Source organism: Schistocerca americana, chromosome 11 (genome assembly GCF_021461395.2).
Source record: "Schistocerca americana isolate TAMUIC-IGC-003095 chromosome 11, iqSchAmer2.1, whole genome shotgun sequence".
Taxonomy (NCBI): Eukaryota; Metazoa; Arthropoda; class Insecta; order Orthoptera; family Acrididae; genus Schistocerca; species Schistocerca americana.
Genome location: NC_060129.1, coordinates 25719074 through 25743836, shown reverse-complemented (window position 1 = coordinate 25743836; position 24763 = coordinate 25719074). Strand labels below are relative to the sequence as shown.

Genomic DNA, 24763 nt, shown 5'->3' with positions numbered 1-24763 from the left:
TTCCATTTCGCTTTAGTAGACACACACTGAGATGATGAAGAGTGGCTCACTGCAAAAAAGTCCCCCACAATTACCAGCATCTCCGACAGTGGTTTCCTTCCAACTGGAGGGCCTCGGGTGATTGTTCACACCTCAGGTAACACCCCCTGAACATCTGAAAGAGGGACCAATCGGCACTTTGAGAAGTTAGCAGCTCAGGCAATCATCCCTTCCTGCCCTGGTCTGCCCCAGGGGATACGTACAAACTCTACCTGTCGACCCAGGACTGGGAATTATGCTTTACCCAGTCACTCGTTATACGTCAAACGTATAACCCCTTCAGCAGTGCACAAAGAGGAAGAAGAAACGGAAAGGACCCTCAAATGTTGATGTCCGGCTATTAAAACCTCAGAACACATTCTGAAAAATATCCCAGACATATTCCCCAATAGAGGGGAAACGACTAGCACGAGGATGAACACGCAGCACGGAAAGGGAATGGCTGCTGCAAAGGCTGGGGCCCCGTGGTAGCTAAGCACTAACCTGCCAAAGAGTGGTGAGCTCTCTAGGAGGAGAGGACGGGGGAGGGTGGGGGCTGTGCAGTGGAGGGGCAACACAATCGTGCCATCCGTCAATGTTCCTGGGCATTTGGACTCGATGGCACATTTCAATTTTTGGAAAGTATCCACATACCGGTGCCTGTTAATTGTGGCAGTGTGTTCCAGGAAACCAACGAGCGGCGGACCGTTGCAGTCGGGGAAAAATGTCATTGTAACTTTGCACCATTTTCACTATACACTGTGGAAATTTCGTCAGGAATCTCTTGCACATCCACTGTTCAGTCCCAATCTCTACCCGTGCAATTTCCACATTTCTGGAGCCCTGAAGAAAGACATTCCCGGACACCTTTGCTTCGGACGAAGAGGTGCACGCCTGGCTACAACCGCAAACATTTTTCTGTGAAGACACTGAGTGTCTCGTGTCACAGTGGCACGAATGTATGAACACTTAAGGGGATTATTGTTGAAAAAATATACAATTTACTTACTTTTTTCATCTGTCTCAGTTCCATGTGACTGCCCCTTACATATAGCTGCCGTTTATCTGCTGTTACTAGTTCGAGTTATCCACCATCCAACGAAATCGGCATAGCTACCAATGTTCCTCCATTATATAAGTGGACATACTCTCTGGTAGCATACAGAAGTTTCACGGCTCCGTGACATCTTTACGGCATAATTTCGCAAACTTAGTAACGTACCACATGACCTACAGACAGGTACTAATGATGATGATGATGATAGAGGAAGTCATTAAAAACTTGAGATGGCGTACCGATTTGACACAGCGAGAAAAACCATATATTTATCAAAGAATGTTGCCACAAAAAATTACGTTCTGATTCTCATCTCGTATTGTATCTTAACTTCAAATTATCCAAGTAAGTCAAATTTTAAGCACTCGCACAGTCGTGCTTGCCTATTTCAGGATGGCACGACACATCTGGCGATGTGGCCTCAGACTGAGTGCCACCGAATTTAAAACCTTACGTAGCTGTGCAATGTACCTCAATAAAGAAAAAATCTGGGATGGAATAACAACAATTAAACAGGAGGGACTGCTGCTCACCACACACAGAAAACACTGAGCACGATGTTTCATCAGGTAACATGCCTAACCGCAAACTAACAGCAGAACAGGTATTGCACAATAGTCAAAGATTTTCTTGAATATGTAGTTCAAGGTATTAATGAGAGAGGCAAATAGTTAATAATGAAATTAATGACAAGGACATTATATTGTTAAAAAAAAGTTATATACAGGGTATACATAAAGTCCGAGAACACTTTCAATTATTTATTGCACAATAACCAAACACTGTACATATATCGTACATATGTCATTTACAATAGAAACCGTGAAAGTCCTCCCCCTCCCCCTCCTCCCTCTTCCCCCCACCCCCCACATATACCGCCACAGTGTAGTTTGGTAATTTGCTGACAGTCAGCGCTAGTTACAAACGTGGCGAGTTCACGTGCGGAGCGAGCTTTCTGTGTGTCGAAGTTCGACAAAAACAAGAGTCTACAGCTGTTTGACGGATGTTTAGAACAGAGTACGGTAAGAAGCCACCGACAAGAAAGGCCATTTGCCACTGGCACAACAAATTTGTTACAGCGGGTCGCCTGTGCCCGGCAAAGAGAAGCGGACGACCCAGTGCGAGTGAAGTGAATGTGGAGTGCGTACGAGAGACATTCATAATGAGTCCAAGGATATTTGTGCGTCGTGCATCCCGCGTTTGTAAAAAAAACCTTCCAGAGTTTCTCTTCAAAATGCAATACATATGACATCTGTATAATGTTTAGTTCTTGTGCAATAAATAATTGAAAGTGTTCCCGAACTTTATGTACACCCTGTATTTGTTCAATGCAAAATTAGTACCATAGTATAAACTTTCTAAAAGTTACTATAGCTTCAAATATGGAAACAGGAGACAGGTTTTTGAGCACAGTAGGAGATTAACTGGGTAACCTGCACATACGGAGAAGTGGTTGTATGAATAAAAAAGGAAACATTCTCAGAAGAAGTTTCTCAGAGAAAAAAAAAAAAAAACATTCTCACAGAAGGTTTTCAGTTTCATATGAATAAAAAAATCTACATCATATTCTCTGATGAGGGACTTTCATATCACTACCTTCACTCCTCCTCAAGAGGGTTGTCAGTGTGTGGCATTTGTTTGGCGAAGAACAAATGCGTGACATCACATTTCATTCGACTTGCTCAAACGGGCAAGTTATTTGATGTACAAATATGGAAGTGGCAATGTCTTCTGGAAGAGTTGCGCAGTATTTTTATTTTACTTTTATGTGCAGCAAAAATTATTAAGATGATTACGAACAGTTTATGAAAATGCATCTTCTGACAATGATATCAAATTTTTCATCTGCAGGAAACTTGTTACGGAAGTTAGGTGAACACATTATGTAAACAAAATCACATTTTCATCTTCGCCAAAATGGAACTCTGTCAGTTTTATCCAACATGAGATAATTTTGGTTACACGTGATGCACAATGATCCACCCGTGTCTCAAGCACTTGAGCGGTCACTCTTGTGTTTTTGCTATGAGAAACAGATCACTAGGTTTGTAATAAATTAGTTATTAATTTTTCTGGACCACTTTCTTATTACTAACATAACAAAATATAAGACCGTTGCTATGTGAGAACTTCATGATAAACATCCGAAAATGTCGGTAACACAATTGCACAGTCTATACTTAAGTCTTCTCATACACTAGTCTGAAACTTAGGTCCGCTTTATACCACAAAGATGTTTTCATTTTCACTTTGTTTGAAATGTTGTCCCCTCTTCTTTCACGGTTTTCGAGAAGGAAATTTGCCGGCCAAATAAAGTTTTTATTTTCAGTGCCATAGGGTCTGCAGCTGTGATGAATTTTTTGAATGATTTCTTGAAGCCTTCAGCTGCCATCTCTTTATATCTTACACAATTTTATGGGAAAGTAACGGGCTCCTAAAATAGTGTGAACACCTCTAACTAATTTATGAGAATAACATAATGACATAGGAGCAACAACGTATATGACATAATCTGTTACTAAAAAAATCATCCATAAGATACTTGGAAATGGCATACGGCCAAAATGGTACAATTGTACAGGAAATAAAGCGAATGGCAGCTGAAGGCTTCAAGAAATCATTCAAAGAATGTTTTTATTGTTAAACATCTCTAAACTTCTACAGTTTATCTCTTCAGTATTTCTTTGGGCTATGTACATCATCTTTTTGCCCTTCCAAGCTACATAAACTCTGACACTTTTACTAATAAAACTATCTGTAAACCTTACACTCAACAGAACTTACTCAGCTCTAAGTATGCTACAGAGCTCATGTCAAAACAACTGAGAATGTGAAGTATATTCTCCAACTCACTTTATTCCTGCGAACCTGAGAATGTTCTCCGAAATTCCGAGAATAGTTTTATTCATACGGTCCGAGAAGAGGTGGAGAATACTTTGCGGTGTTCCAGTACACTCTCTGTCTCCGTCCCACATTACGCCACAGTCCAAACTCCAGCCTTCACGTACCCCTGCGATGCAGAAGTGAGTGCCAAATGCTGGGTGTATTTCTGCTTCTGACTGTCACTAGATAAATTTTACACTTTAAAAACTACGGCAATCGCTCATTAACATAATGTTCACTTTGTTGTTATGGTCTCCAGTCCAAAGACTGGACTGTGCAGCTCTCCATACTACAATACTCTGTGGAAAGTTCTCCAATCTGAATAACTACTGCACCCTACATCATTCTCAGTCTGTTAACTGTGTTCGTCTCTTGGTTTTCCTCTGCAATTGTTACCTCTCCCGTGCCCCCCCCCCCCCCCCCCCCGCTTCCTCCAACACTAAATTGGTGATTCCTTGACCTCTCACAATGTATCATACAACCAATCTCTTCTTTTAGTCAAGGTGTCTCTCCCAATTCTATTCAGTACCTCCTCATTAGTTACACAACCTACCCTACTAATCTTCAGCATTGTTCTGTAGCACCACATTTCTAAAGCTTCAATTCTCTTCTTGTCTAACCTGTTTATCATCCATGTTTCACTTCCATAAATGGCTACACTCTAGACAAATACCTTCAGAAATTACTTCCCAACATTTAAGTCTATATTTGGTGCTAACAAATTTCTCTTCTTCAGGGACGCTTTTCTTGCTATTGCCAGTCTACATTTTATATCCTCTCTACTTGGATCATAATCAGTTATTTTGCTCCCCAAATAGCAAAACTCAACTACTACTTTACATGTCTTGTTTTCTAATTAATTCCCTCAGCATAAGTTGATTTAATCTGACGCAACACCTTTATTCTTGTTTTGTTTTTGTCGATATTCATCTTATATGAACATACTGAGACACCACCCATTTCGTTCAACTGCTCTTCCAAGTCATTTGCCGTCTCTACAGGGAATTATAATGCCACTGGCAATCGCAAAGATTTTATTTCTTCTCCCTTGGTTTCCTTTACAATTTGCTCAGTGTACAGATGGAATAACATTGGCAATAGGCTACAATCCTGTCTCATTCCCTTGTCAACCACTGCTTCCTTTCGTGCCCCTCGACTTTTAACTACTGTCTGGTTTCTGAGCAATTTATAAATAGCCTTTCGCCTCCTGTATTTTACCGCTGCCACCATTAGAATTTGAGGAAGAGTATTCCAGTCAACATTGTCTAAAACTTTCTTTAAGCCTACAAATGCTATAGGTTTGTCTTTCTAAGCTATTTTCTAAGGTAAGTCACAGGGCCAGTACTGTCTTGCATGTTCCTACATTTCTCTGGAATCCAAACTGATCTTCCCTGAGGTTGGCTTGTAGCAGTTATTTTATTGTTCTGTACAGAGACAAATTGGTCTGGGGAAAAAACTTTTAGTGGGGCAAGTTTGGTGCTTTTATGGCTTTAAGTTGGCATCACTGGGTTGAGCCCTGATCAGCTGATGTATCAACATTGTTTTGTTTATAATGTCAAAAATACATTTCAAGATGGTGAGTCTGCTTGAAATGTCCACGTTAGTTGAACAACGTTCTGTTATTCATTTTTTACTTGCTGAAGGTGAGAAACCAGTGAATATATACTGTAGAACGTCTAATGTTTATGGTGCAGGTTATACGAATTGTGCAAATTTTTACAAGTGGGTAGAGCAATTAAAAAATGGTCTTTACTCAGTGACTGACGAACACTGTTCTGGCCGACCAGTTGCAGTTTCAAATCCCTCACTTGAAAGTAGAATCATGTTGCCGACCGCCGTGTGACTGTGGAAATAATAGTTGATAAGGTTCAAGTTAGTACTGGTACAGTTCATAACATTATCTATAACAAACTGAAGTACCACAAAACATGTGCAAGATAGATCGCAAAGGAGTTGAAGCAGCTACAGAAGGAAACAAGGTTAAGTGTGTGCGCAGAGCTAAAGGAATATTATGAAAGACGTGGTGAGCACTTCCTCAACAAAATTTTAACCTGTGGTGAAACTTGGGTTCACTATTGTGAGCCAGAATTTGATTTCCATTTGTATGGTGCACACTGAAGGAGGCATTACATGGGAAGAGGTTCCAGGACAACGAGGAAGTGAAAAAGTTTGTGGGAAATTAGTTCAAACATCAAGACAAAGAGTTCTTTGCAGCCACAATAAAAAGCTTGTAGCCTGTTGGAATGGGGTGGAAGCACACCAACTCACCTGTGAAGAAAAAATTCAAAATCCAAGCATCAGCAGGAAAAGTCGTGTTAACGGTGTTTTAGGATGCTGAAGGTCCAGTTTTTTTGTGATTATCTGGACGTACAGCATACAATAAACAGCCAATACTGCTCGGATTTGCTTTTCAACAAGGTGAAGCCAGCCAGGGAGGTGTCGTGGATCTCAGAGTAGAGGTACGATTCTCCAGCAAGGCAATACACGTCCTCATATTGCTCAACAAACCCGTGAAACCAACAACAAAATGGGCAGGGAATTACTGCCTCATCGCTATTACAGTCCTGATTTAGCACCTAGTGATTTCTATATACTTGGTGCACAGAAGGAGGCATTACATGGGAAGAGGTTCCAGGACAACGAGGACGTGAAAACATTTGTGGGAAATTGGTTCAAACATCATGATAAAGAGTTCTTTGCAGCCGGAATAAAAAGCTTGTAGTTCGTTGAAACAAGTGTATAAATGTTCAAGGGGATTATGTTGAAAAGTAGAAAATTATTGCTTTGTAAAAATAAATGCTTTTTTTCCTCTTTAATTACTGAATGACCCTCGTATTTTGCAACTGTGACTCAATAAACTGATAATTCGATACTTTTCATACCTGTTAGCAACTGCTTTCTTTGGAATTGGAATTATAATGTTCTTCTCGAAGTCTGAGGTTATTTGATCTGTCTCTTACACCTTGCACACCAGAAGGAAAAGTTCTGTCACAGCTGGGTCTTTCAAGGCTATCAACAGCTCTCACGGAATGTTGTATACTTCTGGGACATCATTTTTACTTAGGTCTTTCAGTGCACTGTCAAATTAGTCTCGCAATATATATCCTACGGTGTTGCTTTCGAGTACATCTCCCTCGTATACACCCTCTGCTCAACGACACCAATAATGTCGAATATCGTCACTGCAGCTCAGCTGACACAAAAATCGACAATAAATCCCGAAGTGCACGCTGCAGTCAGCCGCTACCAGGTGGAGCGTAAAGTTGCCCTCGCCACCGTGTACCGAACCCACCGCCTGTCGCCTTACGCGCACTCCGATATAGTGAAGGTGCCGCGTACCTGAAGAGCACGGGGTAGTCTACGCAGTGCAGCAGGAAGGTGGCGAAGCCGGCGACGAAGACGAACTGGCCCAGCTCGAGCAGCTCCTGCAGCATCATGCAGGCGAAGCCGTGCTTCTGGTGGTAGTGGTACATGCGCGTGAAGAACGCGTCCAGGTCCTCCACGTGGTTCCAGCGTGCTGTGACAGAACGGAATAGAATGCAATCCGCACTGTAACAGGACACAGCAAAGACAATTATTCGATCGAAACACCGGTACCTCGTTAGTAAGTCCGGCCGAACGGCTACACAGGTACAGGGGATCGGACCAAAATATGCAAACACAAAAAACAAAACACATTACCGTGCCTAATATGGCGTAGGAAAATGTTCGGCTTTCACAACAGCTTCCAGTCATCTCCAAATGGGTAAATACACCTCCCGCACAGTTTCTGAGGGAAGCTTATACTACCATTCCTGCAAAATAGTGGCAAGCTCAGATAACGATGATCAAGGTGGACCTTACTCTCTACAGGAAACTGTAGAGGCTCAGTAATATTGTAATAATACGAGTCAAGATAGATGTAATGGAACTTGAATAGCGTATTTGCCTCTATTGGTTACGGTAGAGAGATCGATGTTTCGGTCCTGTCTGTATGTGTGAGTGATATATATATAAGGAAACATTCCACGTGGGAAAAATTATATATAAAAACAAAGATGAGGTGACTTACCGTACCGAACGAAAGCGCTGACAGGTCGATAGACACACAAACAAACACAAACATACACACAAAATTCAAGCTTTCGCAACAAAGTGTTGCCTCATCAGGAAAGAGGGAAGGAGAGGGGAAGACGAAAGGAAGTGGGTTCTAAGGGAGAGGGTAAGGAGTCATTCCAATCCCGGGAGCGGAAAGACTTACCTTAGGGGGAAAAAAGGACGGGTATACACACACACACACACACACACACACACACACACACACACAAGCAGACATATTTAAAGACCAATATCCCTCGTGGAATGTTTCCCTCTACTCTATTTATATATAATATTGCACGAATAAAGGCTGGCTATCGTTAAAAACGCACGCCGCGCAATTTGTTACGATTTGGTCAGTCATAATAACAATAACATGCTTTTGAATGCAATTAAAATATAACAGTGATACCTGTTTAGTGTTATTGGAAATAATATATAGTAAATTAATGAGTAAGGTAGCCAATCATATAAGAAGAGGTAAAATTGGGCATATTGAGGTGTTTTGCTTTATATCAACGAAGCCGATGGTACGGCGTCATTTTTTCATTTACTCTTAGAAAAAAAAAAAAAAAAACAAGTAACGAAGTGCTAATTGTGTGTTGTGAAAAAATATAGAGGCGAGTTTTAAATAACTACAGTATGCGATCAGAGTAACAAAAGTACATTTAGTTACACAAAACTGCGGATAGCCAAGTGTGGTCCTTAAATAGAGTACACCTACAGGGCGGTCAATTCCGGGATAAATCTATACACATCTCACGAGGGTAACATTATTGAGACATTATTTTTTTATTTTTTTTTTAATTATATCGTGGAGAGCTGGCTCCAATTTATGAAAAGGAGAAAAACGTTAACTTTTACGCGAACCCTTAATAATAGCGGACCGGAGAGAAAAGTGCGTAATTGTCTTACGCCTAACAAACATTCGTGGAGGGCGGTGGCTAAACTAGAAGAGTCAATTACAAAATATTGTATCATTATCATTGACTGTTGGTGTCGAGCAGCCAAAACTGTTCATCAAAGGGTTTTGATGGAACTTGGGAGTTAGGGTTCAGGCATTCGCATGTACTCTACATCAGAGTGTAAATGAGTGGTGAATGCGAAATAAAACTGTACACAAAGTTACGTTAAATAAAATAGAAGAAATAAGACAGTGTGGTCATATCTATTATTATTCCATAAACTGTAACGTTTCTTATCATTGTACGAAGCTTTTATAGACGATCTAAATGACAATTTGCTTCGAAGGGATCTCGTTACGAGTTAAGTTTTGGGGACCTGGTCAAGAGGGGGTAGTTCGTAGATCCTAAACTACTGCAGCTACTCTGGAATCAGGTGCTACCATGACCGCTGTGTGTTGTCAATGACTTAAGGTCACCGTATCTCACGCTCTTAAGATCGACGCGCCTTTCCACTCGGTATAACGGTGCCTCACGGCAACAACAACAATGCCGAAGACAAAGGAAGATGCGGTAGAATATCCGATACCTGGCAACTGTAATGGCCAGGGGACACGCGACAATTAGTCCTCGCGCTCACAAAACCGGTCTCCAAAGATGCGAGTTGTGCTAACAGTGGCTCTATCATCTCCGAACACGGCACCACCACTGGGAAACAAACACAGTACGCTGAGACGGACCTCACCACTCAAAACTGTCATAATCCACAATAGTAATACGACCTGGCAGAATAACCGTGGGGGCCGTGGAATACCACAGTACAGCTACCCAAATCATCATTGGTCCCCCGTCACTCTCCAAGAATTACTTTCTTCCACTGCTCCACAATTTTACGACTTGGGCACCACGTTTTCTCGCTACGGGGCATTCACATCACACTGACGTGCAGTTTTGCCATTCCAGCCTGCCCTACTATTGCCTGCTTACAGAGCTCCGCTCGTGTCGCTTCGGTGCCAATAGGGTTTACGAGTGCAACATTCAGTTCTGCAATGACTTTTGCAGCTTCCATCCTCTTAATTTTCGTCAGAATGTGCTTCGACAACCACCTGTCACGATTGTTCGACACACATTTTTGTCCGCGTCATGACTTGGCGGACAATATTTTTTCGCTTTCCCTGTACACAGTAGGGGTCTTTGATAAGGTGTCTCTCAAAATGGCAAACACTTCAGTTACCTCGAATGAGATTTTCACTCTGCAGCAGAGTGAGCGCTCATATGAAACTTCCTGGCAGATTGAAACTGTGTGCCCGACCGAGACTCGAACTCGGGACCTATGCCTTTTGCGGCCTTCTCATTCTGCAAACATTCCCCACGCTGTGGCTAAGCCATGTCTCCGCAATATCCTTTCTTTCAGGGTGCTAGTTCTGCAAGGTTCGTAGGAGAGCTTCTGTAAAGTTTGGAAGGTAGGAGACGAGATACTGGCAGAAGTGAAGCTGTGAGGACCGGACGCGAGTCGTGCTTCGGCAGCTCAGTTGGTAGAGCACTTGCCCGCGAAAGGCAAAGGTCCCGAGTTCGAGACTTGGACGGGCACACAGTTTTAATCTGCCAGGAAGTTTCACTTCAGTTATCTCGGTTACAGAGGCACCCACCATAATGGCACCGACAATTTGCCCGTGTCCAAATGAACTGAACTCCAATGTAATGCACTAGCAGCTACACATAATACTGTTCTCACTGACTCTTTCAGTGTATTGCAGACATTGTGGAGGTGTCATTTGCGGTCAAATACGACACCACGGCCCGTAGCCTCAGCCGGTATACGCACCGATGTTCGAGCACACACTTCTTGCTGAATTTCCGTATTTTTGTCCGACTCCTGTACATAGGAGATGATTTTGCTAAATGTCAACAAACCGTAGGAAATGGTGTTCAAGAGGAAAAGGAGCAACAGAGGTGACAGGTATATCCACACGAAGGTGGGGGGAAAAAAGAGCTTTGACAGCTGTAGTGATACAAAATTTAGGCTGCACCACTGTCGATTTTTCTGCCTCCGCGATATACGATAAAGTACGTTTTATAATCTACTTTTACACACAGTAGTGAATTTTGTGATTTTTAATTGTTATTTGTACAAGACTATAAAATATTTATAATTTTTACTTCACTTTCTCGAGCACAAAATTTCTTGAATAGAGTTACAAGTTTTGGCTACACAATACCCATCTTCATAATCTACAATGGGAGTAAAACAAATTACATTATTAACTACCACATTAAGAGAACAAAAACAAATGACGGAAGTTATAACAAAAACATGATATACCTCTCATTCTGCTGTACTGCAAGAAGTCATAATGAGTGAAAAAAACACAAGTTGAAACTGCCATGCATGCTTCAACTGGTTATGTATAGGATTCAAAGCTATCCCAGACATCGTTGATGCATGCATAATGTGCAAACAATTACAATTAGGCCTTCAGCAAATAGTTGGGAAAGTACACTGGGAGGACAAAATTATGTACGTGTGTGTGTGTGTGTGTGTGTGTGTGTGTGTGATAGATCTGCACCACTGCCCTGCATGAGGGGCTGCATACACATGCATGAAAAAAAGTTTTGCATCACCCCAGTTCCCAGAACTCCTGGAGACAGACGTTGACTGCGGATATTGTATCACAGACACAGTCCCTTTGACTGTTCAGAGATGTCACTAAACCCACCCAAAGATGTGAATAACCATGCATGAGCAGTGCCTATTAGACAGAGGGTTTCGACAGCTGATCAGCTCCAGTCTTTCCACCAGGTAGGAGGTACACGGCTTGTGTTGTCTGTAGTTCAACCGTGCCTAGACGGTCAATATCGCGATCCACATTGATCGCATCTGCATTGTTACTTTGTGCCAGGAAGGGCTCTCAACAAGGGAAGTGTCCAGGCATCTCTGAGTGAACCAGGGCGATGTTGTTCACGCATTGAGGAGATACAGAGAGACAGGAACTGTCAATGACATGCCTTGCTCAGGCCGCCCGAAGGCTACTACTGCAGTGGATGACCGCTACCTACGGATTACGGCTGGAGGAACCCTGACAGCAACGCCACCATGTTGAATAACGCTTTTCGTGCAGCCGCAGGACGCCATGTTACGACCCAAACTGTGTGCAATAGGCTGCATGATGCGCATCTTCACTCGCGACGTCTGTGGCAAGGTCCATCTTTGCAACCACGACACTGTGCAACGTGGTACAGATGGGCCCGACAACATGCCGAATGGACCACTCAGGATTGGCATCACGTTCTCTTCACTGACTAGTGTCGCATATGCCCTCAATCAGACAATCGTCAGAGACGTGTTTGGAGGCAAACCGGACAGGCTGAACGCCTTAGACACACTGCCCAGCGAGTGCAGCAAGGTGGAGGTTCCCCGCTGTTTTGGGGTAGCATTATGTGGGGCCGACGTACACCACTGGATGTCACGGAAGGCACCGTAACAGCTGTATGATACACGAATGCCACCCTCCGACAGATAGTGCAGCAATATCTGCAGCATATTGATGAGGCATTCGTCTTGATGGACGACAATTTGCGGCCTCATTGTGTACATCTTGTGAATGGCTTCCTTCAGGATAAGGACATCACTTGACTAGAGTGCCCAGCATGTTTTCCAGACCTGAGCCCTATCAAACCTGCCCGGGATAGATTGAAAAGGGCTGTTTATTGATGACGTGACCCACCATCCACTGTGAGAGATCTACGCTTAATCACCATTGTGGAGTGGGACAAAATGGTTTAAATGGCTCTGAGCACTATGGGACTTAACATCTGAGGTCATCAGTCCACTAGAACTCAGAACGACTTAAACCTAACTAACCTAAGGACATCACACACACATCCATGCCCGAGGCAGGATTCGAACCTGCGACCATAGAGGTCGCGCGGCTCCAGACTGTAGCGCCTAGAACCGCTCTGCCAACCCGGCCGGCGGAGTGAAACAATCTGGACCAAAAGTGCCATGATATACTTGTGAATGGTATACCACAACAAATACAGGCATGCATCAATGCAAGAGCACGTGCTACTGGGTATTAGAGGTACCGGTGTGTACAGCAATCTGAACCACAACCTCTGAAGGTCTAATTGTATGGTGGTATAACATGCAATGTGTAGTTTTCATGAGCAATAAAATGGGCAGAAATGATGTTTATGTTGATCTCTATTCCAATTTTCTGCACAGGTTCTGGAACCGAGGTGATGCAAAACTTTTTTTGAAGTGTGTCTTTATGTGCACATAGTCATATTCTCTATTGCTATGAGTGCCTTTTTGCTTTACCTAAGTTAATTCTATTTTTATTTTAATTCATGCACACGTGTCACTCTGCTTTTTCATCACACAGATGACATTTGCTTATTCTTCATTTCTAGTATCTTCTATGCCGGCGTTCATTTTTAATGTGACGTATACCCCTGGCACTAATTTTAGGGCAAGTCTTTAACATTTTATACATTATCTCTTTTCCAAATTCATGCTACTAAATCATCTCAGTAATATGAGATATGACTGTACCAGTTATACGTAACTTTGTCCTCTCCATGTACTTTCACATTATTTGATGAAAAATAAATAATTTACAAATTTGTAACTACTGATTGCTTTTACAGTTGATTTAGAAGTACAGTTTGTTCTTTAAAATATTCCATTGTAACTGGATAGATAAAAAAAATCTACTCGCCAAGTGGCAGCAAGAGAACATACATATAAGGGCATTTAAATCTGCAAGCTTTTGGAGCCAGTGGCTCCTTCTTCTGCCAGAAGGGCTGAAGAGAAAGGACAAGGGGCAAACGTAAAGGACTGGTGAGGTCTAGGAAATGAGAAGTGTTTTGAAAAGTCACCCAAAACCCTGGGACACAGGAGACTTACCGGACTGGATCTGCCAAGTCTCCCCTGACCCAGGGTTTTGGGTGACTTTTCAAAACTCTTCCCATTACCCAGACATCGCAATTCTTTTCCTTTACCCCTCTACCTTCACTCCAACCCCGCAACGGTACAGACTCGACCCGACTCGCTGCGCGCACACACTCACCGCGGCCACTCTCGGGCACGACGTGGATCATGACTCCGCTCTCCTGGGGCGTCTCGTCACCGGTGTCCGCCGGGTCAGCCCCGAAGGGCTGCAGCGGCTGGTAGCTCGCCTCCAGAGTGGCCGTCATCCTGACGGTCGGCCTGTCTCCGCTTCACGGACTGCGAGGCTTCCCCTGGAAACAGTAATGTCCATTATCTGTGCATTTTTTTTTGCTAACACTACAATCTGGACACAGAATATGATGAAATTATCATTATGAGGGGGACAAACTTGTACAAATCATTTGTCATTCAGTTTAGGTTTTTTTGTAGTAGCTGTGTTTGCAGACAAAAATCACTGGCTTTCAGGTCTGCCATTATGCATACAATCTTTTTATATAAACTCAAACAAGTTTCGCCATCTCTGTACTGTCATCATTGGTTAGCCTTTATTCAGTTCTGCAAAAATGTGAGCATGTTATAAATAATACACTATGTGATCAAAAGTATCCAGACACCACCAAAAAACACACATTTTTCATATTAGGTGCATTCTGCTGCCACCTACTGCCAGGTACTCCATATCAGCGACCTCAGTAGTCATTAGACATCGTGAGAGAGCAGAATGGGGGGCTCCACGGAACTCGTGGACTTCGAACGTGGTCAGGTGATTGGGTGTCACTTGTGTCGTACGTCTGTACGCCATACTTCCACACTCTTAAACATCCCTAGGTCCACTGTTTCCGAAGTGATAGCGAAGTGTAAACGTGAAGGGATGCATACAGCACAGAAGCGTATAGGCCAACCTCATCTGTTGACTGTCGGAGCTCACCGACAGTTGAAGAAGGTCGTAACGTGTAATGGGCAGACATCTACCCAGACCATCACACAGGAATTCCAAACTGCATCAGGATCCACTGTAATTACTATGATAGTTAGGTGGGAGGTGAGAAAACTTGGATTTCATTGTCGAGCGGCTGCTCAAAATCCACACATCATGCCGGTAAATGGCAAACAACACATCACTTGATGTAAGGAGCATAAAAATTAGATGATTGAACAGTGGTAAAACACTGTGTGGGATGACAAATCAGGGTACACAATGTGGCGATTCGATGGCGGGTTGTGGGTCTGGCGAATGCCCGGTGAATGTCATCTGCCAGCGTGCGTAGTACCAACAGCAAAAGTCTGAGGTGGTGGTGTTATGGTGTGGTCATGTTTCTCAAGGAGGGGACTTGCACCCCTTGTTTCGTGTGGCACTCTCACAGCACAGGCCTTCATTGATGTTTTAAGCACCTTCTTGTTTCCCACGGTTGAAGAGAAAATCGGAGATGGCGATTGCATCTTTCAACACGATCGAGCAGCGTTTCATAATGCACGACCTGTGGCGGAGCGGTTACACGACAATAACATCCCTGTAATGGACTGGCCTGCACAGAATCCTGACCTAAATCTTGTGTTACACCTTTGGTATGTTTTGGAACACCGGCTTCGTGCCAGGCCTTGCTGACCAATATCGATATTTATCCTCAGTGCAGCACTCAATGAAGAATGGGCTGCCATTCCGCAAGAAAACTTCCAGCACCTGATTGAAGGTATGCTTGCAAGAGTAGAAGCAGACATCAAGGCTAAGGATGGGCTAACACCATACCGAATTCCAGAATTACCGACGGTGGGCGCCACAAACTTGTAAATCATTTTCAGCCAGGTGTCTGGATACTTTTGATCACATAGTGTCACTATTCTAACAAAATTAGGCTTGAACACAGATTTTGTCTGTTGTTGTTATTACCTTAATTTTCACTACATTATTGGGTTATGCAGGATACTTCACACATTACTGTATATTCATAACTTGTCATCTGGAATAAAATGATATAGCTCTGAGTTTGAATGGAAAGTTGTCAGCTCACTTTACCTATAAACGTAATTTTACTGCACAAAAATATTTAGAGCCCATATCTTGTGATTCACTGCAGTTAGTTTCGAAATATCTGTTCTGATCTGTTGTTGAAATCCACAGAGACAAAAATTGTGAAAGACTGTTACTCAAGAGCAAGGTCACCTGTTTGTAGGAGGACTGGCCAAGGTCGACAGGGGGGGGGGGGGGGGACACGGAGTATTTTTAAATATCTATAATATCTAGGAGGACGAATGACAACATGTGAGTTGCAATAAAATAGTTGCTGTTCCGCCCTGTTAAAAACCTACATAACACCAATTTTTAAATCATTTTCTCGAAAGAAAAGCACCTGACTACACTATGTTTCTTCCTTTCCTTGGGAACTAGGGAAAGGGGAGCGGGGGGTGGAGGGGTGGGGATGACATGGCCACGCCTGAGTGCTCACAACTGGGATTCCGCAAAACATCTGTCACTTTTTTGTATACATTTCAACAGTAGATCTCTCTTCTTTTTCTTGTATCGTTGTCCCACATTGCAACAAGGTTCAGCATTGTTATTAATGAATTTGGCATCGTTAATTTAAAGGATGTGTACCGCAACTGCCTGTGTGTAGTATTAATCAACAGGTGAACAAAAGCGAAATTTTTCTTAATGTCTGCAAATCCTATAACTGAGGCGCGACTCGGGTACCAGCCCAGCACTCACCTAATGGAATGTGGAAAACCGCCTAAAAACCACTTCCAAGCATGCCGGCACACTGACCCTCCTCGTTAATCTGCCAAGCTGATCTGATTCGATCTGGGGCCAGTGCATTTCCCCATCCCACAAGCACAACTATAACAAGGGTAGCTATCTGGGCTGCGTGAATTTCAACAACAGACAAAAACAGGTATTTCGAAACTAGCTGTAAGCAATAACAAAACACAGTAGCAAAACAGTTTTGTGCAACAAAACTACATTTTCATATAAAGTCATTTGTTAATCAGCAAAACTCACAGCAACACCATTTAATTGCAGATGACAAGTTACCAGTATACAGTAATGCACACAGGGTTCTGCATAAACCAATAGTCTAGAGAAAATTAACGTAATGACAACAATAGGCAGAAACACGTTTAAGCTTAATTTTGTTAGAATAATTATTAGTTGAAACATGTTAACATTTTACAGAACTCAATAAAGAATACCTCTGATGACAGCACAGGTGGTGAAACGGGTTTGGGATTACACAACAAAACAGTTGTCTGCGTGATAGGTGGACGAGACATTGAGTAAGAATACTATACAAAGCCGTTCTGGTGCTGGCATATGCAGATGATAATGGTGTAATTGTACAAACTCACTGATGTACTTATGTCGTTACCAATATTTCTCCTTTCACAAAAAATGGCTAATAGCACGACAATAACACTAGGACCTAAACCGACCTTAGCGAGACCTCAAAGTGTAAACATTAATACACAAAGGATTCAGACATGTGCATACACATTATTCAACAACTTACCAAACCCCATTTAACATCATTTAGATAATGAGGTGTAGTTTAAATCTGAAGTAAAGATCTTCCAAAGGGGAAACTCCTACTCAATTGAAGAATATCTTCACAGTCACACTAAAATTTGATGATTTAGATTAATACATAGCTGAAATTATAAGGTATGTCCAAATGAAAACGAGGCTACAGTTATACGTAACACTATTACAACTACAGTTAATGCGGAACTGTACAGCTTTACATAATTGCAACTGACATTGACACACTGATGCTGGCACACAAGACAGAGAGGATAGCTCCAGTGAAGAAACTCCTGGGCTGTGGACAGATCCAGGTTTCTGCAGTGCCGTGCACTTCCTTGTCACAAGTTAACCTCTAACCTTTCAGAGATAATTTTAGGAGACCAAAAATCTGCGAGTCACACGGGGAGATGCTGGGGCCGTAAAGAGGACATTCGAGGACTGCTCGTCAATACTTTTGAAAGACCTCGAGGATCTTTTTGATGACGTGTGGTCAAATGCTGTCCCGGAGAAGCACTACGCGTTACGAGAGCTGGCTGCTGCAGTCTTTCTCGACGTACCACTCGTGCCTCGGCGACGTATCGCAATACTGCTCGGCATTAACTGTCGCACCCTGCGGTAGCCGGTCGACGAGTAGTTCTCCTACTCTGTCAAAAAAGAAATTGAGCGTCACTTTTCCGGCCTTCGGGGATGAGGGATGCCGTCAATCTGTGCTCGTCCTTTGTAAGCGGCATCAAAGTGGTGGCACCAAGTTCCACCACGTGCCACAATACGAGTGACAAAATCTGTTCCTCACTCTGCATATCCCGATAGACCGATGGGGCAAACACTCATTCTTCTGTTTCTCTAAAAGATGCTTGGGCACCTACTGTGCACCAGCTTTTCCAAATGGAACTTCTCACTGATTACAAATGTGAGGTGGAAAACAAAAGTTAACTTGTGAGGAAGGTGTCAGAAAGGACATAAGGAAAACTGGAATTCAGAAACAGAGGAGTTGAGGACTAAAACATGAAAGAATGAGAAATTCGTGGAAAGCCAAGTCTCACACGAGGCTGTCGAGTCACTGACGGTGATGACCCGACAGATATTTTTGTGCGAAAAAATGTACTTACACCACTCGGTCAAAAGTATCTGGACACTTACTAGTTGACTTTAATACAGGGCGTGTCACCTCCTGTCTTCGTGACAAGTTTAACTCTGCCGGGGACACTTTCAGTGCGGTACCCCAGTGCCTGCGAAGGAACGGCAGCCCATTCTCCGAGAGCCGAGACTAGAAAAGGTAGTGAAGTCGAACGCCAGGATACAAACCGAAGTCGATGTTCCAATTCGTCCCAGAGGTGCCACACAGGGTGCAGTTGGCACTCGGGGTGGGCCAGTCCATTTCGGGAATGCCGCCACCCACAAACCACACCCTCACAGATGCCGCTATACGACAGGCTACACTGCCGCGCCGATCGTCATCCCGAACTGCTCCCCTACTGTCCACATTACACGGCGGTGTAAAATGGTTCAAATTCTTGTGCATTTAACATTTTGTTAAGTGAAATAAGGGGACCACACTAACCACGAAAAACATTTCTGCACTGTAACACCACCTGCTCCGCACTTCACTGTCGGCATTACACGTGATGGCAGATACGTCATCCAAGTGTTTGTGAAACCTGAACCCTCCGTCGGACTGTCACAGGGTATAGGACCATTCGTCACCTGTATCATTCATTTCCAGCCACCCCCTGTCCAGTGGCATCACTCTTTACTCTGTTTCGAATGCCGCTTAGTGTCGATTACAGAAATGCGTGGCTTACGAGCAGCTGCTCAACCCGTGCAGCCCACTCTTCTTAACTCTCTAGACACAGTCATTGTGTGAGCTGAACTGCCGCTAGCACTTCGAGTGATTTCTCCTACAGATTTCGTGCGATGTTTTACGACTGCCTTCGGCATCACTCTACCGTCCCCACCGGTCGATACGCGAAGTCTGGCCTGTCTCCGATTCGCGGCAGCCATTTCTTCAAATTTCAACTTCACGATCGCATCACCGACAGTCAACTGTGGCAGCTTCAGAGGTGTCGAAATATCTCTGACGGATCTGTTACTCGTGTGGCATCTGCCGACCGGACCACAACTGAAGGCACCGAGCTCTCCTGACTGACCCGTTCCGCCGCTTCTGTCACTGTACAGAGCACGCGGTGCTCCCCACCACTGTTCAAACTGCACCTCGTAACATCTAGTGGCCGATTGTCCATTACGTGTTACTGTTTTTTGAACAAGTACTCGTCACGCAGGATCGGACAGAGTACCTGCCACTTACATCACTATTTATTATTTACTTTTGCGAGCTCAATTTGGGGGAAATTAGCCCACTGTCTAATATTGCTGAAGAATTTGGAATGTTTACGCACACGGTGCAAACTGCCTCCCACAAGCACACTGTTTTTCACTTTATAATAAACCATTCGCAGTAATTTCTGTGATCCACCACTGTCTACATTTCAGTCCTGTAGGGGTCACGAAGATGAGACCTGGCCGATTGCAGCGTGCACAGAAGTGCTTAATCAATCTTTCTTCCTGCACTCCGTATGTGACTGGAATGGGAAGGAGCTCTAATAACAGTACAGAGAGAAGTAACCTCTGCTGTGCATTTCACAGTGGTTTGCAAAGCACGGATGTAGATACAATTTTGAACAAGATGTGCACACAATCGAAGCAGCAACAAAATAGGCTATATTATACACTGACAGAAAAGAAATTGCAACACCAAAAAAATTAATGTAGAGCAAGGAAATTTCAGTACATCTGTCTACATAACATATTTAAATGATCAACATTGCAAGATCACAGATTAGCGTAAACGCGAAGTATGTCACTGCAAACGCAAAATGTTTGTACGTGAATAACCAATGTAACTGAAGAATGTTGAATGCAAGCATGCAAACGTGTCAAACAAATGCTGCGTATTAATTAGTGGGATAGAATACCGTGCATGTTACACTCGGTCAGTCAACATAGGGACGGTTAATTCAGTCTGTGGATGATGCCGGAGTCGTCTTCCGACGATATCCAGTATGTGCTCGATTGGAGACACGTCTGGCGATCGAGCAGGCCAAGGCAACGTGCCAAATCACACCCTAGACTGTAACTCCAAGTGTAGGTCCAATGTGTCTAGCATGCAGACAGACTAGCTGCAGACCATCAATTGGGGAGAAGAGAAATTTGTGGCACAACTTGACTAGAAGAAGAGGTCAGTTGGTAGGACATGTTCCAAGGCATCAAGGGATCAACAATTTAGTATTGGAGGGCAGCGTGGAGGGTAAAAATCATAGAGGGGGACCAAGAGATGAATACACTAAACAGATTCAGAAGGATGTAAGGTTGCAGTAGGTACTGGGAGATGAAGAAGCTTGCTCAGGATAGAGTAGCATGGAGAGCTGCATCAAACCAGTCTCTGGGCTGAAGACCACAACACAACATGACACTTATTGTAGGCAATGTCACAAATGAACGGAGAATTTTAAATTTGATACCAACTTTGAAGGTCATTTACTCAGAATACTGATTTTGTATCCTACACCCCTTTGCTTTCCTTCATTTCTATTGACCTGCCCAACACTGTGGCCTGTAAGCCCATACTCTTTATTACTACTGGAAGAGACAGAGGTGCTAAACCAGAGAGGTCTAGAACTCCCCGAAGTGTCTGATATATTGACTGGAGTAACTGAATTGCAAATTCATCACTGTAAGACTGTAAATACTCTCCCTTGTCGATGCAAAAATGACTGTGGTGATAGCTCAACTAAACTTTTTGGCATTCAAGTTGATTCAAAACTGACATCTTGTTGCCATTGTGGTCTTAGTTCAAAGAGTGATCCGATGCAGATATCCACACAAGTCTATTATGTGTAAGCCTTTCCATCTCTGAATACCTACTGCAACATACGGTTTCTTGAACCTGCTTATTGTATTCATCTCCCGGCCTCCCTCTACAATTTTTATCCCTGCACACTTCCCTCCAACACTAAACCGGTGATGCCTTGATGTCCCAGAGTGAGTCCTATCATCCAATCCCTTCTTTTAGTCAAGTTGTGCTGCAAATTTCTATTGTCGCCAATTCTATTCACACCTAATTAATTATGTGATCTACCCATCTAATATTCAGCATTCTTCTGTAGCACCACATTTCAAAAGCTCCTATTCTCTTCTTCTGTGTACTATTTGTCCTTCACAGTTCACTTTCAAGCAAGGCTACACGGCAGATAAATACGAGGTGCATTCAAGTTCTAAGGCCTCCAATTTTTTTCCTCCAGACTGGAAAGAGATAGAAACATGCGCATTGTTTTAAAATGAGGCCGCGTTCATTGTCAATACGTCCCAGAGATGGCAGCACCGTACGGCAGATGGAATTTTACTGCCAGCGGCGAGAATGAGAACTGTTTTAAATACTTAAAATGGTGACTTTTCCTTACTTGAACAGCGTGCAATCATTCGTTTTCTGAATTTGCGTGGTGTGAAACCAATTGAAATTCATCGACAGTTGAAGGAGACATGTGGTGATGGAGTTATGGATGTGCCGAAAGTGCGTTCGTGGGTGCGACAGTTTAATGAAGGCACAACATTGTGTGACAACAAACCGAAACAACCTCGGGCTCGCACAAGCCGGTCTCACGACACGATCGAGAAAGCGGAGAGAATTGTTTTCGGGGATCGCCGAATGACTGTTGAATAGATTGCCTCCGGAGTTGGCATTTCTGTGTGTTCTGTGCACACAATCCTGCATGACGACCTGAAAATGTGAAAAGTGTCATCCAGGTGGGTGCCACGAATGCTGACGGACGACCACACGGCTGCCCGTGTGGCACGTTGCCAAGCAATGTTGGCGCGCAACGACAGCACGAATGGGACTTTCTTTTCGTCGGTTGTGACAATGGATGGGACGTGGATGCCATTTTTCAATCCAGAAACAAAGCGCCAGTCAGCTCAATGGAAGCACACAGATTCACCGCCACCAAAAAAATTTAGGGTAACCGCCAGTGCTGAAAAAATGACGGTGTCCATGTTCTGGGACAGCAAGGGCGTAATCCTTACCCACTGCGTTCCAAAGGGCACTACGGTAACAGGTGCATCCTACGAAAATGTTTTGAAGAACAAATTCCTTCCTGCACTGCAACAAAAACGTCCGGGAAGGGCCGCGCGTGTGCTGTTTCACCAAGACAACGCACCTGCACATCGAGCTAACACTACGCAATAGTTTCTTCGTGATAACAACTTTGAAGTGATTCCTCATGATCCCTACTCACCTGACCTGGCTCCGAGTGACTTTTGGCTTTTTCCAACAACAAAAGACACTCTCCGTGGCCGCACATTCACCAGCCGTGCTGCTATTGCCTCAGCGATTTTCCAGTGGTCAAAACAGACTCCTAAAGAAGCCTTTGCCGCTGCCATGGAATCATGGCGTCAGCGTTGTGAAAAATGTGTACGTCTGCAGGATGATTACGTCGAGAAGTAACGCCAGTTTCATTGATTTCAGGTGAGTAGTTAATTACAAAAAAAATCAGAAGCCTTAGAACTTGAATGCACCTCGTACTCTCAGAAGAGACTTCCTAATGCTTATCTCTCTTGAAATTTTTCCTTGGTTTCCTCTATTACTTGTTCAATCTACAGGTTGAATAACATGGAGGATAAGCATCAAACCTGTCTTTCTCCCTAATGAACCACTGCTTCTATTTCTTGTCATGGGAATCTTTCAACTGCAGTCAGGGTTCTGTACAAGTCGTGGATAACTGTTTGCCCCTGTATTTCATTCCTGTTACCTTCAGAGACATCAAGGGAACACCAATTTATTATTGGAAGGAAATGTGGGCAGTAAAAATCCAGTATGCAGATTCATACTGATTTAAATTGCAGTAGTTATTCGGGGATGAAGTGGCTTGCACAGGATAGAGTTTCACGAGAGCTAAATCAAATCAGTCTTAGCACTGATGACAACCACCGACACTGCAACAACAACAACTTTCAGAACACCAAAGTGAGTAGCCCAAGTAAAGCTGTAGAAGAACACACAGCAACAGTCTATACACAACTACGATTCAGATCACAGGCTGATTACTGACACCCCAGTTACAAAACTTAAAAAGACATAATACAGTAATATGTATGTATGGACACAATTACGTAATATGCAACAAATTCAAGCATGCTGTGTGTCACAAAGTCTTCTGGAACACTGGCTAAAGAAAGATTAAGCAAAAAGCATTTTAGTCAGGCCTGGTGATCTGGTGGTAAAGCGCATGTATGGAAACCAAACGGTAACAGTATCAAAACCCACAGAATTTTTTCAGTCTATCTGTACCCAAGCTTTCACTTCTCAATGATGTGACAATTCACCAGGAATGACACATTTCAGATTCAACATTAAACTGTAGGTCTCCTGTCTGTGCTTGAATAACTGGTGTAGATTAGACGGAACAAGAGGAATGTTTCCGATACGAGTCATGAGCATTGGCCAGTGACACAATGTTAATGGCTGGTGTCACATCACCTTTTGGTGCTTATATTCACAGTTTTGTTGTTAGTTGGCAAAGCCAACAAATGTGAAAGAAAAAGAACTGATTATAGCGGCAAATTAATCTGTAGCTTAGCCCAACATATGGGTCAGGTTGGACGGTAACAATTTGGATGAGAGTTGGTGAAGCCAATGCATGTGACACTAAACAAAACCTGGCTGTGTTTACAGACTGATCTGTAGCTTCACACACTTGAAAATAACCACCAATATTGTCACATTATTGTCGTCACATCATATACGGTGTTTGTCACATATTTCCTATACAACTGGTCAAAGCAGAAAACTCGTATTGAACAATGCTCTATACTCAGAGACAAACAAGTTACTGAAGTAGGCGCAATTGACAGACTTGAACTATGCAACTGAGCCACACAAAAAAATATATGTGTAGATTATTATTATTATTATTATTATTATTATTATTATTATTATTACTATTATTATGTCTTTCCTTTCTCAGATGTTATGTCTGGTTAAAAATGGAAAGTGACGCAGACCTTGATCAAGCGCGACTTCCTTTTAACTGTTCGGAATATGTTACATTGCATTTAGGAACTTTCGGGTAATTGAACATGTACCAATAATTACAGATTTCTGTAGTTGTATATATAAGTTTGGATGTAGCTGTATTGCATTGATGTACTGGTGGATAGTGTGTGGTATGACTCCTGTAGTTGATAGTGTAATTGGTATAATGTCAACTTTATCCTGATGCCACATGTCCTTGACTTCCTCAGCCAGTTGGACGTATTTTTCAATTTTTTCTCCCATTTTCTTCTGTATATTTGTTGTATTGGGT

The 24763-nt window shown here is 43.1% G+C and overlaps 1 protein-coding gene across 2 annotated transcripts in view; it reads right to left on the bottom strand.

Annotated features, from left to right (window-relative positions):
- Positions 1-24763, bottom strand: part of LOC124553612 (autophagy-related protein 9A) — a 142363-nt gene that overhangs the window by 111534 nt on the left and 6066 nt on the right. For both annotated transcript variants that reach the window (XM_047127466.1, XM_047127467.1), the window contains exons 2-3: positions 14010-14181; positions 7298-7475 (exon numbers count right to left, since the gene is read on the bottom strand). In XM_047127466.1, the coding sequence (XP_046983422.1) occupies positions 7298-7475; positions 14010-14136 (305 nt within the window). In that variant the 5' untranslated portion in view covers positions 14137-14181. The remainder of the gene's footprint in view (positions 1-7297; positions 7476-14009; positions 14182-24763) is intronic.